This window comes from Carassius gibelio, chromosome B22 (genome assembly GCF_023724105.1).
Source record: "Carassius gibelio isolate Cgi1373 ecotype wild population from Czech Republic chromosome B22, carGib1.2-hapl.c, whole genome shotgun sequence".
In the NCBI taxonomy this organism is placed as follows: Eukaryota; Metazoa; Chordata; class Actinopteri; order Cypriniformes; family Cyprinidae; genus Carassius; species Carassius gibelio.
Window position 1 is genome coordinate 32063087 of NC_068417.1, and position 12139 is coordinate 32075225.

The 12139-nt window shown below is 37.0% G+C and overlaps 1 protein-coding gene across 2 annotated transcripts; it reads left to right on the forward strand.

The window, feature by feature from the left end:
- The first annotated feature begins 360 nt into the window (after positions 1-360).
- On the forward strand, positions 361-10787 carry LOC127988244 (uncharacterized). 2 transcript variants are annotated; one of them, XM_052590882.1, is made up of 9 exons: positions 361-600; positions 1432-1755; positions 4910-5191; positions 5313-5435; positions 7922-8230; positions 8391-8702; positions 8782-9093; positions 9366-9683; positions 9858-10787. In XM_052590882.1, the coding sequence occupies exons 1-9, from the start codon at positions 519-521 to the stop codon at positions 9926-9928; spliced, it is 2133 nt and encodes a 710-aa protein (XP_052446842.1). In that variant the 5' UTR covers positions 361-518; the 3' UTR covers positions 9929-10787. The 2 variants fall into 2 exon arrangements, with proteins under 2 accessions (XP_052446842.1, XP_052446841.1); XM_052590881.1 differs by having other exon boundaries at positions 362-600; positions 4910-5230.
- Positions 10788-12139: the final 1352 nt, after the last annotated feature.

Below are 12139 nucleotides of genomic sequence, written 5' to 3' on the forward strand. Positions count from 1 at the left end.
TTTAGAGTATCATTTAATTAAAGAAATAATTTCATATTTGCATAGCAATAATAATAAAATTAAGAAAATGATTAAAGTTATAATTCACCCAGCCAAAAATGACAATTCTGTCAAGATTGACTCACATGGTCCAAAAGAGTAATAAATTTGATCAAACAAAATATTTCTTGCTGAACCTACTCTTTGTAATCTCTATATGATGCTTTGCACAACAATTTAACCTTTAAATTACCGTTTCATAGTAATTTCTCCATTTTATACGCGATTAATTAATCACCTCATTATGTAATTTATTTATATTTTTAATCGCTTACTAGCCCTAATATATATATGCATTTGAATGTATTTAAAGAGTAAAACTACATTTGTGCGTAACTTAAACTCATGAACCAACATTGGTTGTGTTATGATGTCATTACAGCACATCTTGCTCTACATTTCATAAGGGTGGCACCACTCATGAGGGCAGTTATCACCGCGCGCGTCTCCGCTGCGACGCTCTACTGATCGATCGAGTCATGGCTATGGGCTTGACAATCATACAGCACAGCGATATGAAGAAACTATTATTGCTCTTTTCCTTCGCATTATTTTTGGACCGTAAGTAGCCTCGGTTCTTCATACTTTCAGTTTCACAATGACTGTTGTCATCTCATGCATGAGCTGAAGAAAGGTATTTCGGTCTCAATCACTAACATTGGCGTGCAATAGCCTGCTATTAATAAGCGTAGCGGATGTCCTTAAGCAAAATCTTGAACAGACGTTTTCAAAATCAGTTTGGCTATGTTACGTAACTAGCGTGTGCTTTTGACGTTCTTTCAGGTTCAGGTTACGTAATTTCGTTATCAGGCGTGCAGCCAAATCAGCCATTAAACACCGATCGGAAATCCGAAAGAGACAAGAACTTCACAGACACGCACGAGAATATTTATAGAAAAAGAAAAAACTGAAGTTCCGTAAAAACGAGTAGTACAAAATAAATAGGCTATTTTTAAAACACTACTAAAATTGTATCGTTTTGTTATGCTGTCAGTTTAAATAGCCAGCTGAATAAGCAAGCGTGGACAAAATCCACAAATGACAACAATATTACCTCTCATTCAGTATTCTATACACTTACTAATAACAACATTGGTGTTACTTTAAGAAAAATAAAAAACAATAATCATGGTTATACACTAACCATCGTGTAGGCAAAATTTAACCATGTTTTTGTAGTAAAACTGGTTATACAAATGTAAACAATATGCTTAAATCCAATGGTTACTACACTTTTACTATAATAAAACCATGGTTAATTTTCATAAGGGTAATATTCAGTGGGCTGTGTTATTAAGATATTTACTTAATCCTTACGATGTTATATATCAACTGAAGCGCTAATGTTTTGTTTGTAGTTGAAAATCTTAAACTACGGTTTCTGTTTTTCAGGTGTGTACAGCGAGACGGAAAAAGTGTCTGTGAAGGAGGGAGATTCTCTCACTCTACACACTGATGTCACTGAAATACAGACAATATTTTTCTTGATGTGGATGTACGAATCTCAAATCAATATTATCGCTAAAATCGATGGTAAAACTCAAACAGTCTCATTATATGATGTTGATGATCTGAGGTTTGAAGACAGACTGCAGCTGGACAATAAGACTGGATCTCTGGTCATCAGTGACATCAGAACCAAACACTCTGGAGATTATCATCTAAAGATCATCAGCAACGAGACTTTCCTCAAGACATTCAGTGTTACTGTCCATGGTGAGAAGCTCAGATATTTGTTTCATTTCCCTACTCAATTCAACTCAATTCAAGTTTATTTGTATAGTGCTTTTTACGATACAAATCATTACAAAGCAACTTTTAAAGGGTTAAAAAATTAAAGGGTTAGTTCACCCAGATAGCAAAATTATATAATTAATAACTTACCCTCATGTTGTTTCAAACCCGTAAATCCTCCGTTTATCTTTGGAACACAGTTTAAGATATTTTAGATTTAGTCCGAGAGCTCTCAGTCCCTCCATTGAAGCTGTGTGAACGGTATACTGTCCATGTCCAGAAAGGTAAGAAAAACATCATCAAATAGTCCATGTGACATCAGAGGGTCGGTTAGAATTTTTTGAAGCATCGAAAATACATTTTGGTCCAAAAATAGCAAAACCGACGACTTTATTCAGCTTTGTCTTCTCTTCCGTGAATAGTACCATCCCTGTTCTGATTTCAGCAAATCAGTTTGACCGAACACAGACAACGTGATTAATATTCATGAACCCAGCAGCTCATCAATTCATAGTGCATTGTATATACATTAGTATGATAGTAGAATTAGTAGTAGTATTATCTTTTAATAATAATTAATATGATCTATTATTTTTTATTTTTTTTTACATAAAGCCTCAATGACCCAAAATATCTTAAGCATCACCACCAGTCTTAAGTTCAGTTAAAATGACAAATATGCATTCATTAGTCCTAAAAGTTAATTTTTACATAAAGGCATTGTGCTAGAAATATTACAATTATTTAGTAAAATGTATGTGATACTGCTACTACTTTTGAAAAATTTATAAAACTTAATTTTTTAAAGAAATAAATCACAATATTTCTTCCATTTACCAAAAATAAAATGTTTAAATTTCATAAATTAAAAGACAAATTAAATTTGGGTGAAGCTTGTTTACTGTTTTTCATAATTATATAACTTGTAGAAAAACTTTAAACACAATTGTAAATAAGTATAAAGAATGGCATTGTTTTTATTTTAGTGCTAAATTTTTTTTTTTAATTAGCATATTTTTGTGTTTTGCTTTGGTACCGAAATTGGTATCGAGAACCGTGGATTTTCACTGGTATCGGTACCGAATACTGAAATTTTGGTACCGTGACAACACTAGAAGGGGACCTAGGATTGATCCTTGTGGCACTCCATATTTTACTGGTGATAAATGAGATGACTCCCCATTTAAATAAACAAAATGGTAGCGATTGGACAGGTAGGATCTTAACCATCTTTGAGCCTGCCCTTGAATACTTGTATAGTTTTGTAATCTATCTATGAGTATGTCATGATCTATGGTGTCGAACGCAGCACTAAGATCAAGTAAAACTAGTAATGAGATGCAGCCTTGATCTGACGCAAGAAGCAGGTCATTTTTAATTTTAACATGTGCAGTTTCTGTGCTATGGTGAAATTCTTCATACAGATAAAAAAAAATTTTGCAGGAAGGAGCTCAATTGAGCAGACACCGCTTTTTCTAAAATTTTAGACATAAATCAAAGATTTGAAATAGGCCTATAATTTGCCAGTTTACTAGGATCTAGTTGTGCTTTCTTAATAACCGCAAGCTTGAATGGTTTTGGAACGTGACCTAAAGATAATTAACAACGAGTTAATAATATTGAGAAGCGGTTCTTCGGCTAAAGGTAACAGTTCTTTCAGTAATTTAGTGGGTACAGGATCTAATAAACATGTTGTTGGTTTAGATACAGTGATACGTTTATTTAGCTCTTCCTGTCCTATAGTTGTGAAGCACTGCAGTTTATCTTTGGGTGCAATGGATGAAACTGAAGTGTTAGACACTGTAGAATCTACATTCGCTATTGTATTTCTAATGTTATCTATTTTATCAGTGAAGAAATTCATAAAGTCATTACTATTGAACTTTGATGGAATATTTGAATCAGGTGGCGTCTGGTAATTTGTTAACTTAACCAAACCACTGTCCTAAATAAAAACCTTGGATTGTTTTGGTTATTTTCAATGAGTTTGTGTATATGCTCTGCCCTAGCAGTTTTTAGAGCCTGACTATAGCTGGACATACTGTTTTTCCATACAATTTTAAAAACTTCCAAGTTAGTTTTTCTCCATTTGCGTTGAAGACTATGAGTTTCTTTCTTGAGAGAGTGAGTATTACTGTAATAATATGGCACAGTACGTTTTTCTCTTACCTTTTTCAATTTAATGTGGGCAACAGCTTCTAATGTATTAGAGAAAATAGTGCACATGTTGTCAGTCATTTCGTCTAATTCGTGTGAATTTTTGGGTACAAATAGCAGTTGAGATAAATTAGGCAGGTTATTTGCGAATCTGTCTTTGGTGACTGGAACAATAGTTCTGCCCAGACGGTAATGCTGAGACATATAGTTAATATCGGTGATATGCAGCATGCACGATACAAGGAAATGGTCTGTAACATCATCGCTTTGAAGTACGTTATCTATATCAGTAAGATCGGTTCCATGCGATATAATTAAATCTAGTGTATGATTAAAATGATGAGTGGGCCCGGTGACATTTTGCTTGACTCCAAAAGAGTTTATTAGGTCAGTAAACGCAAGTCCTAATGCATCATAATATCCCATGATTAGCGCCTTATCGACTGTAACCAGAAGGTCTGAGAGGAAATATGCAAATTCTTTTAAGAATTCTGTATACGGCCCTGGTGGTCTATACACAGTAGCCAGAACAAGAGATACATTTAGAGATAGAGATAGAGATCAAGAGATAGATTTATTTTTCTGACAGTGTACAGTCAGAAAAATAAATCTGACAGTGTAACATTAAGGATAGTATTTCGAATGAGTTAAACCTGTATCCTGTTTTCTGGGTAACATTAATATTGTTGCAACTCCTTCCCCACGACCAGTCTGACGGGGCTCATGTTTATAGCAGTAGTTTGGTGGAGTAGACTCATTTAGACCAAAATAATCATTTGGTTTTAGCCAGGTTTCAGTCAAGCAGAGTACATTAAAACTATTATATGTGATCATTTCATTTACAATAACTGCTTTGGGTGTGAGTGATCAAATATTTATGAGCCCAAACTTAAAATTTTTTTTTTTGTTTATTTACTTTAACATTTTCTGGATTAATCATGATAATATTTTTTACTCCTCTCTCCCGTTTGTTTTCCAGATGTGATTTTTGCCGGGTTAGAAAACAAGAAAGAAGGAGATTCTGTTACTCTACACACTGGTGTTACTGATTCACAGAAACGGGATCTAATACAATGGACATTTGGACCTACAAATCCAGACAGTCTTATAGCTGAATTGAACCTTAAGATTCGTAAGATCACACTGAATTCAGATGATATATTCAGACGGAGACTACATCTGGAAAATAAGACAGGATCTCTCACCATCAGAGACATCAGAACCTCAGACGCTGGAGTTTATGAATTACAGATCTCCAACAGTAAAGAAACACTATACAAGAGATTCAATGTTTTTGTTGGTATGTAGTTCATGCCAAATTAGTGTAATTTAGATGTTCTCTCATAATTAAATTGTTAGTGTGTTTGACTCTCTCTCTTCAGCTGTTCCAGATCCGGGTCTGTCCACTGGTTATATTGTGCTGATTTGTCTTTGTGTCCTTCTGCTGGTGGCTGCACCTTTGGGTGTCATGTGCAACATGTTTAAATACTCTAAAAAACAGAAAGGTGAGCGTTATCTACAGTTAATATAGGAGCAAATTTGTTTAAAGCTGCCATCTGTAATGTTTGGCAAAAAAAAAAATCAAGTCATACTCCACATTCCATACCAGATGGGGGCTGTATGCCTCAATAAAGTGAATTGGTCTACTCTAGAGTAACAAACGAGAAACGGCATAGTCTCTATGCTCCGCCCCTACTTTCACAACAACACTACAGCCATAGCCGGAGCCTAACTGTGCGTTCACACCGCCGGCGTCTAGAGCGTCAAAAATCGCTCTTGCCGCTCTGCTCACAACGCTGCAGAAAGATTTGTGAGCGCTCAGACGCTCTAACGTAGATCAAATGCTTATTTTGTATTTAAAGCGGCCGCAAAGCAAACAAGCTTGTTGATCTCGTGCAGACTAACCACAAGGAGTTATAAGTTAACCTCATTAAATATTGTTGTGGACGAAATATTATGATCCTTTACTTAAAATGAACAATCTCAGACACCTTGGTCCACGTATCACTTTTAATTTTTTTTTTATGTCCCTGTACGCAAACAGGGACACATCATAGATTAATACAAATGCTAAACAGCAATAATCAACCTGTCCTTTATTCAGCATTCACCGTGAGACACACACAATTGACTCTTTTCACATGCTTCACGCCACACATCAATTTTTTCACGCACAGAAAAACCACGAAGCAAAGAGGACACGGAGACCAACAGACTAGACAGAGCAGGTTAGTTATGATATATAGGGCTGTGCAAAAAATCGAATGTGATTTTCATGCACTTCTCATCAGTAAAGACGCTCCTGTAATTAGAAGTATATCTCTAGCATGTGCGTTCAGATCAGGGTTGCCAGGTGTTCACAACAAATCCTGCCCAGTTGCTTCTTAAAACTAGTCCAAAACTAGCCCAATCGCATTTCCGGGAGGTTTCCCGATAAAAATTGCTTACCGGGGTTAAAATATACATTTTGGGAAGGGTTTCCCTGGTAAAATTTGCATTTTAGGGGCTAAATATCACGTTATTGGTATTGGGATTGCTTCAAACCGCGGACATGAAAAACAACCACAGACTTGGCAACACTGGTTCAGGTGGAGTGGCAGTTACTGCACAGAGCCTTAGTCTACCGACAACTAACACAAAATCGCTTACAAAATCGACAAAGAATCGCCTGCGATTTTAACATCGATTTTGTGTAGATTGTCAGTGAATTACGGCTCTGTGTAGTAAATGCCAACCAGTGTTGCCAAGTCTGTGGTGGTTGTTTTTCATGTCCGCGGGTCACAGCGACCCCAATACAAATAGCATGATTTGTTGTGAAAACCTGGCAACCCTGATCTGAACACACGTGCTGGAGATATACTTCTAATTACAGGAGCGTATTTACTGATGAGATGTACATGAGTAAAGACATGCACAGCCCTATATAATAAAATGGGTAACGTTAAGTTATAGCTAGCTAATTATCAAACGCAGCTACGGTTAGCCATCGCTAACATTAGCACGTTTATCGAACACTCTTCGATACATTTCTATGTTATAACTTCCCGAAAACAAATACACAAACATATAAAACAAACTTCTAGCGAAATACTAACAGCATCTAACTTGCAAGTTCGGAGTCGAACCTCATTTCTTTCAGGTCCATCAGTTGTCTCCAGCGATTAAAAGCAGTGCCGATGTTTACTCTGGTATTCTTATCGGATTTGATTTGTGATTCCGAGCGCGGTTGTTTCCCTGTAGCGGGTGTTGGTCTCTTGCCAGGGGCTTCAGCTATCCTTCCGCTCTCTTCCCTGAACTGAAAGTAGTGGGCTGTACTTTCCACACGATTGACATCAGGTTCAAGTACACGCCCACAAGCCGTGCGAGTTATTCATGTATTGCAGGTTGGCTGGTGGTTACGACACCTGTCGGGCCGGGGCTAGTAATGCTAATGCTAATTAAGGTTGATATCTCTGCAGCACTATAACTTGACATTTTTTTAATGACATCATCACCCTTATTTCTTCTCATTCTTTTGATGCGTGTAGGTCATGTTATGGATATTGTTACTTCAATTTTTGCATATGGCACCTTTAAAAGAATAATTAGTTACAATGTTTTCTACTACACTTAACCACAAATTGTTTAATTAAAAGCCTAGGATTGTTTAAGGAGCCAACAATTTAGCAGAAAAATAAACTTTTTACTTTTTGTGTGATAAACAGTTTTGGAATTCTTCTTATTCTTACTGAAGAAAGATTAAAGGAAGTTGAAAAACCCTAGAAATGCATTTAAAAAGTGACTTAAAAACCAATCAGATCACTGTTCAGTAAATTGACTCAAAATTGTTTATGAATCAAATTAAACGTTTTGGAGCAGTTCTACTTTTTCTAATTGGACTCACTTTACAGTAGTTTATTAATTCACCCAAAAATATATTTTTGGATAATTGAACAATGTAACATCTTTTGAAATATTGAATATCTTCTACATTCACTTGATGTTGAGACAGAAAAGAAGAACGTGTCCGTGAAGGAGGGAAATTCTGTCACGCTAAAATCCGGTGCAGTCGAGATCCAGAGAGACGATGAAGTGCTCTGGATGTTTGGACCTCAAGAAATGGTTATTGCACGAATCGACAAAAATGGCAGTAACATCTCATACACAGATGATGAGGAATTCAGAGACAAGCTACAGCTGGACCATCAGACTGGAGATCTGACCATCAGCGACATCAGGATCCCAATCTCTGGAGATTATCAGATGAAGATCACCGGCAGTAAAGCGACAAAACTGAAGAGATTCAGAGTTATTGTACGAGGTGAGAACTGAAATACTTCAAATAACCTACAGTATTGTCCGTCAATATGTTACTTTGTTTGTTTTTGACCTTCGTTGGGTTCTTTAGTGGGTTTTGAATTGTTTACATCCACATTCATATCAACATGTTTTATGTGTTTCTGTTTCTTTATAAAATGAAGAGGACACACTGAAATCCACAGAAGGAGAATCTGTCCGTCTGCAGACCGGTGTTACTGAAATACAGAAAGATGATCTGATACTTTGGAAGTTTGAACCTAGAAATGCACTTATCGCCAAAATCGATGGACAGACCAATGAGAGCATTGTTTACAATGATGATGATGGATTTAGAGACAGATTGGAGCTGGACGATCGAACTGGAGATCTCACCATCATGAACACTAAAAGCACTGACTCTGGAGTTTACGAACTGCAGATCAAAAAGGGCAGAAATAAAGACTTATACAAGAAGTTCAACGTTCTTGTTTGGTGTGAGTAACTCAAAAATAATATAGATAACTGTGTTAATGTTCACACTCACATGTTTCTTCATGTTTCTTGTTTTGGCAGTGAACACACTGAAATATACAGTTGGAGATTCTGTCACTCTACAAACTGGTGTTACTGCACTGAACAAAGATGACCGGATACTGTGGAAGTTTAGTGATGAAGACATTTTCATAGCTGAAATCAACCGAGCCACCAATCAGACCAAATTATACAAAGGTCCTGATGGCAGATTCAGAGACCGACTGCAGTTAAACCAGAGAACTGGAGATTTGACCATCAGGAACATCAGCAGAGCTCATTCAGACGTTTATACACTTCAAATCACCAGCGGCAAAAAGAGCACATGCAAGAGATTCATGGTTATTGCTCATGGTGAGTACTCTAAAGTTTTGATGATTTAGCGCTATGATTAAAAGATAAAGATGCAAACAACTCGAGAAGACAGAAACAAATGATATTATGTTAGTCAAATCTTCATTGGTGGCCAGAAATTAGGGACATTTTAAAATGTGTACAGCTCCAACACAGTTCATTCTTATGTGCAAAACTAAAATCCATCATCTTGCCCTCTAATTAATCGGACAGGAGTTAATTTTGTTATAACATTCATGTGTTTCCTCTTGTATGTGGTGCTGAAAATAAAGAGAAGACTGAGTCTGGGATGGAGGGAGAATCAGTCAGGCTAGACAACGATATTGAAATACAAAAAGATGATCTGGTGCTGTGGATGTTTGGACCTGAAGACAGTCTCATCGCTAGAGGAGAAATAAATAAAGCACTTTTCGGTACAAGTTTCAATACAAGCTTCTCCACTGAAGAGAAATTCAGAAACCGACTGAACCTGGATCAGTCTGGATCTCTGACCATCACGAACAGCTCAACTGAACACTCTGGAGTTTATAAACTATTGATCATCAGCAGCCGAGAGACCAAATACAAGAGATTCAAAGTTACAATCCGTGGTGAGTAACATGGAGATCTTATATAGATTTGAAAAATCACATTATTTTCCGCTCTAAAAATAATAAAATGTCATAATATTAAATTATTTAATTTCCATTTCCAGAATGATTTTTTTAATGTAATTATCTTTGCACATAAATATAAACTTTTGTGTTTTCTTTGTTTTCTTTCAGGGAGTGAAAGAAGTCCAGATGAGGGGCCTGAGCAGGAGGGGACCCTATTAATGCAAATAACAACAGCATAACAGTAATAGAAAATATGAATTTAGATAGTATTGCACATTTTTATATGATATTACATACCCAGTGAGAGTGATTGTTTTCTTAACTATTTAACTTTGGTGGTCAGTATTTGGTTCAACTTGTTTCAACAAATTTACTTTACTACATCAGTTTGTACATAACTTTACACTGTTGTATATGGAGGTACTGTGTTGTTATTTGTTACTGTGTGTCCTTTATAAGAGAACATGTTATGTACCCAATGGTATGTAAGCATGCTTTTGTATATGTTACTGTATGTGTGTGTTTGTTTGCATGTTCTGTTTGTTTCAGAAGCGAAGCTCATTGGAAGATCTGCCTGTCACTCTGTTGACATAGGATGCTGATGTCTGTGATTGCTCCGTTGTGCAGTTTAAAAGAGACTAACTTTAATGGCGAAGAAGCTGGGGCTGGGCAATGACGCGGCTCTGTGAAGACGGTTCTTTCTATTGCGAGAATACCAGTCTGAGTGTGTTTTTGTTTGAGTTAAGGTTCAGTTTTCTTTGCTGTAGTTTCAGGGGTTTTCGCTGGTTTTTGACTGACCTTGATGTGCGTGTGGACCTGTTTGATGTCTGATCATCTGTTGTGAAACTTTAGTCTCTGATGAGAGTTGTGCAAACTGTATTGGAGAGGTTGTGAGTAAGGTAAGCATGTCTCGACATACATTCACATCATGTAGGTTCCTTTTACTCAATAAGACACACTAGATTAGAGAGAGAGGTACATTTAGAATGTTTTTGTTTGATTAGTTAGAGAAGGGTTAGTCATGGCATCTTTTACGCTGAAGATGTTTGTTTCTACATTTTCTGTTGATAGATAGTTTAGTTTGGTTAACTTTAGTTAGTGGGAGTTTTTGTTTTGTTTATATATATATATATATATATATATATATATATATATATATATATATATATACACATATATAGGATATACTGAAGATATACCGAATCTTGCAGACGTTGTTGAATTCGTTCCGTTGCTTTTATGGACTCTCTATGGGCTTCTCCCTTGACTTTATGCCTCTACGTCCCCCCGATAGCCTCATAGACAGTAAAAGATTGCCTGCGAGCTTCTCCTCCTGTCCATATGGTAATTTCTCTACTGTGCGACAGAGAGTCGCTGGTTATGACGCAATCATCAGCCTATTTTTACAAAACTGCTTCTACGGGGCCATGTAAGATAAAAGATAATGGGGCCTTTTATACATTTTCGTGTATCTTTAGAAATAATGAATGGACGAATGGAGTTTTTAAACGCCTCAGATGTAAAGTTATTCGCTGTCAGAGTCACGGCAAAATGAATGGGAGTCAATGGAATGTTAACAGCAGGTGGGGGTCCGCTAGCCAATGGTGACGCCCAGAACCATTAGGCCCCTCTTGCCTCTCTTATTTATGCTATACTCACTTACATACATTAATTAATAGTGTCCTGCACGTACAGTACTAGTTTTTTTTTTTTTTTTTTTTTGAACATTACAGCAGCTAGTAGCTAAATTAGGCACAGTCACTTTAAGAGACAATGAATGCATCCAATATAATACTCATACGATTTTCATTTAAGACATAACCGACAGTTTTTTTTCGGACATACTATCCAAGACGGGTATTTTCACATCTTTTTTATGTATTTGTCGGTACAAGAGCAAAAACAGACAAATTCGGTGTTCAAGTGTTTTGAGACGCCTCTCTCTGCGTGAGCCCTGAACACCAGAACACCGTGGTGCTGAAGTGGGCTATTACACATCCTTTTCTGTTTGTTTAAACTGCAATTTGTTTTTGTTCGTTGAGGTGCAGGAGGAACTTAAAGGAGAACTATGCAAATGAGAGCTTAGATCGGTGTTGCTGTCTGTGAGACACGGCTCTCTCTCCGCATGCGCACCGAGCACAGCGCGCGAGTAACCAGCTACTCAGTTCAGCTTTTCCACGTCTTGTGTTTGAATGCTTTTAAGTCTTTTGAATGGTTAAAATAGCAAGTGGTAAGGCTTAATAACACATGAAAATGATACGCTTTCGTGACGACACGCAGCAGCGTTCTGTCAACTGTCCTGAGCGTCTTTTTAGACTGACCTCAGCCAGACAGTTGAGATCGCCCAGGCCCCCCCCCCCCCCACCTCCTCAGCCGTGGGCCCCTATAATAGTCAACACCTTTTACCCTACTAGCGACGGCGCTGTTCACAGTACATGCATAACAGAAGG

Coding starts and splice junctions, on each gene's coding strand:
- LOC127988244 (XM_052590881.1), top strand. CDS start 519: ATGGCTATGGGCTTGACAATCATACAGCACAGCGATATGAAGAAACTA. Junction 1,756..4,909: donor ATTCAGTGTTACTGTCCATG/GTGAGAAGCTCA, acceptor TTTGTTTTCCAG/ATGTGATTTTTGCCGGGTTA. Junction 5,436..7,921: donor ATACTCTAAAAAACAGAAAG/GTGAGCGTTATC, acceptor ATGTTGAGACAG/AAAAGAAGAACGTGTCCGTG.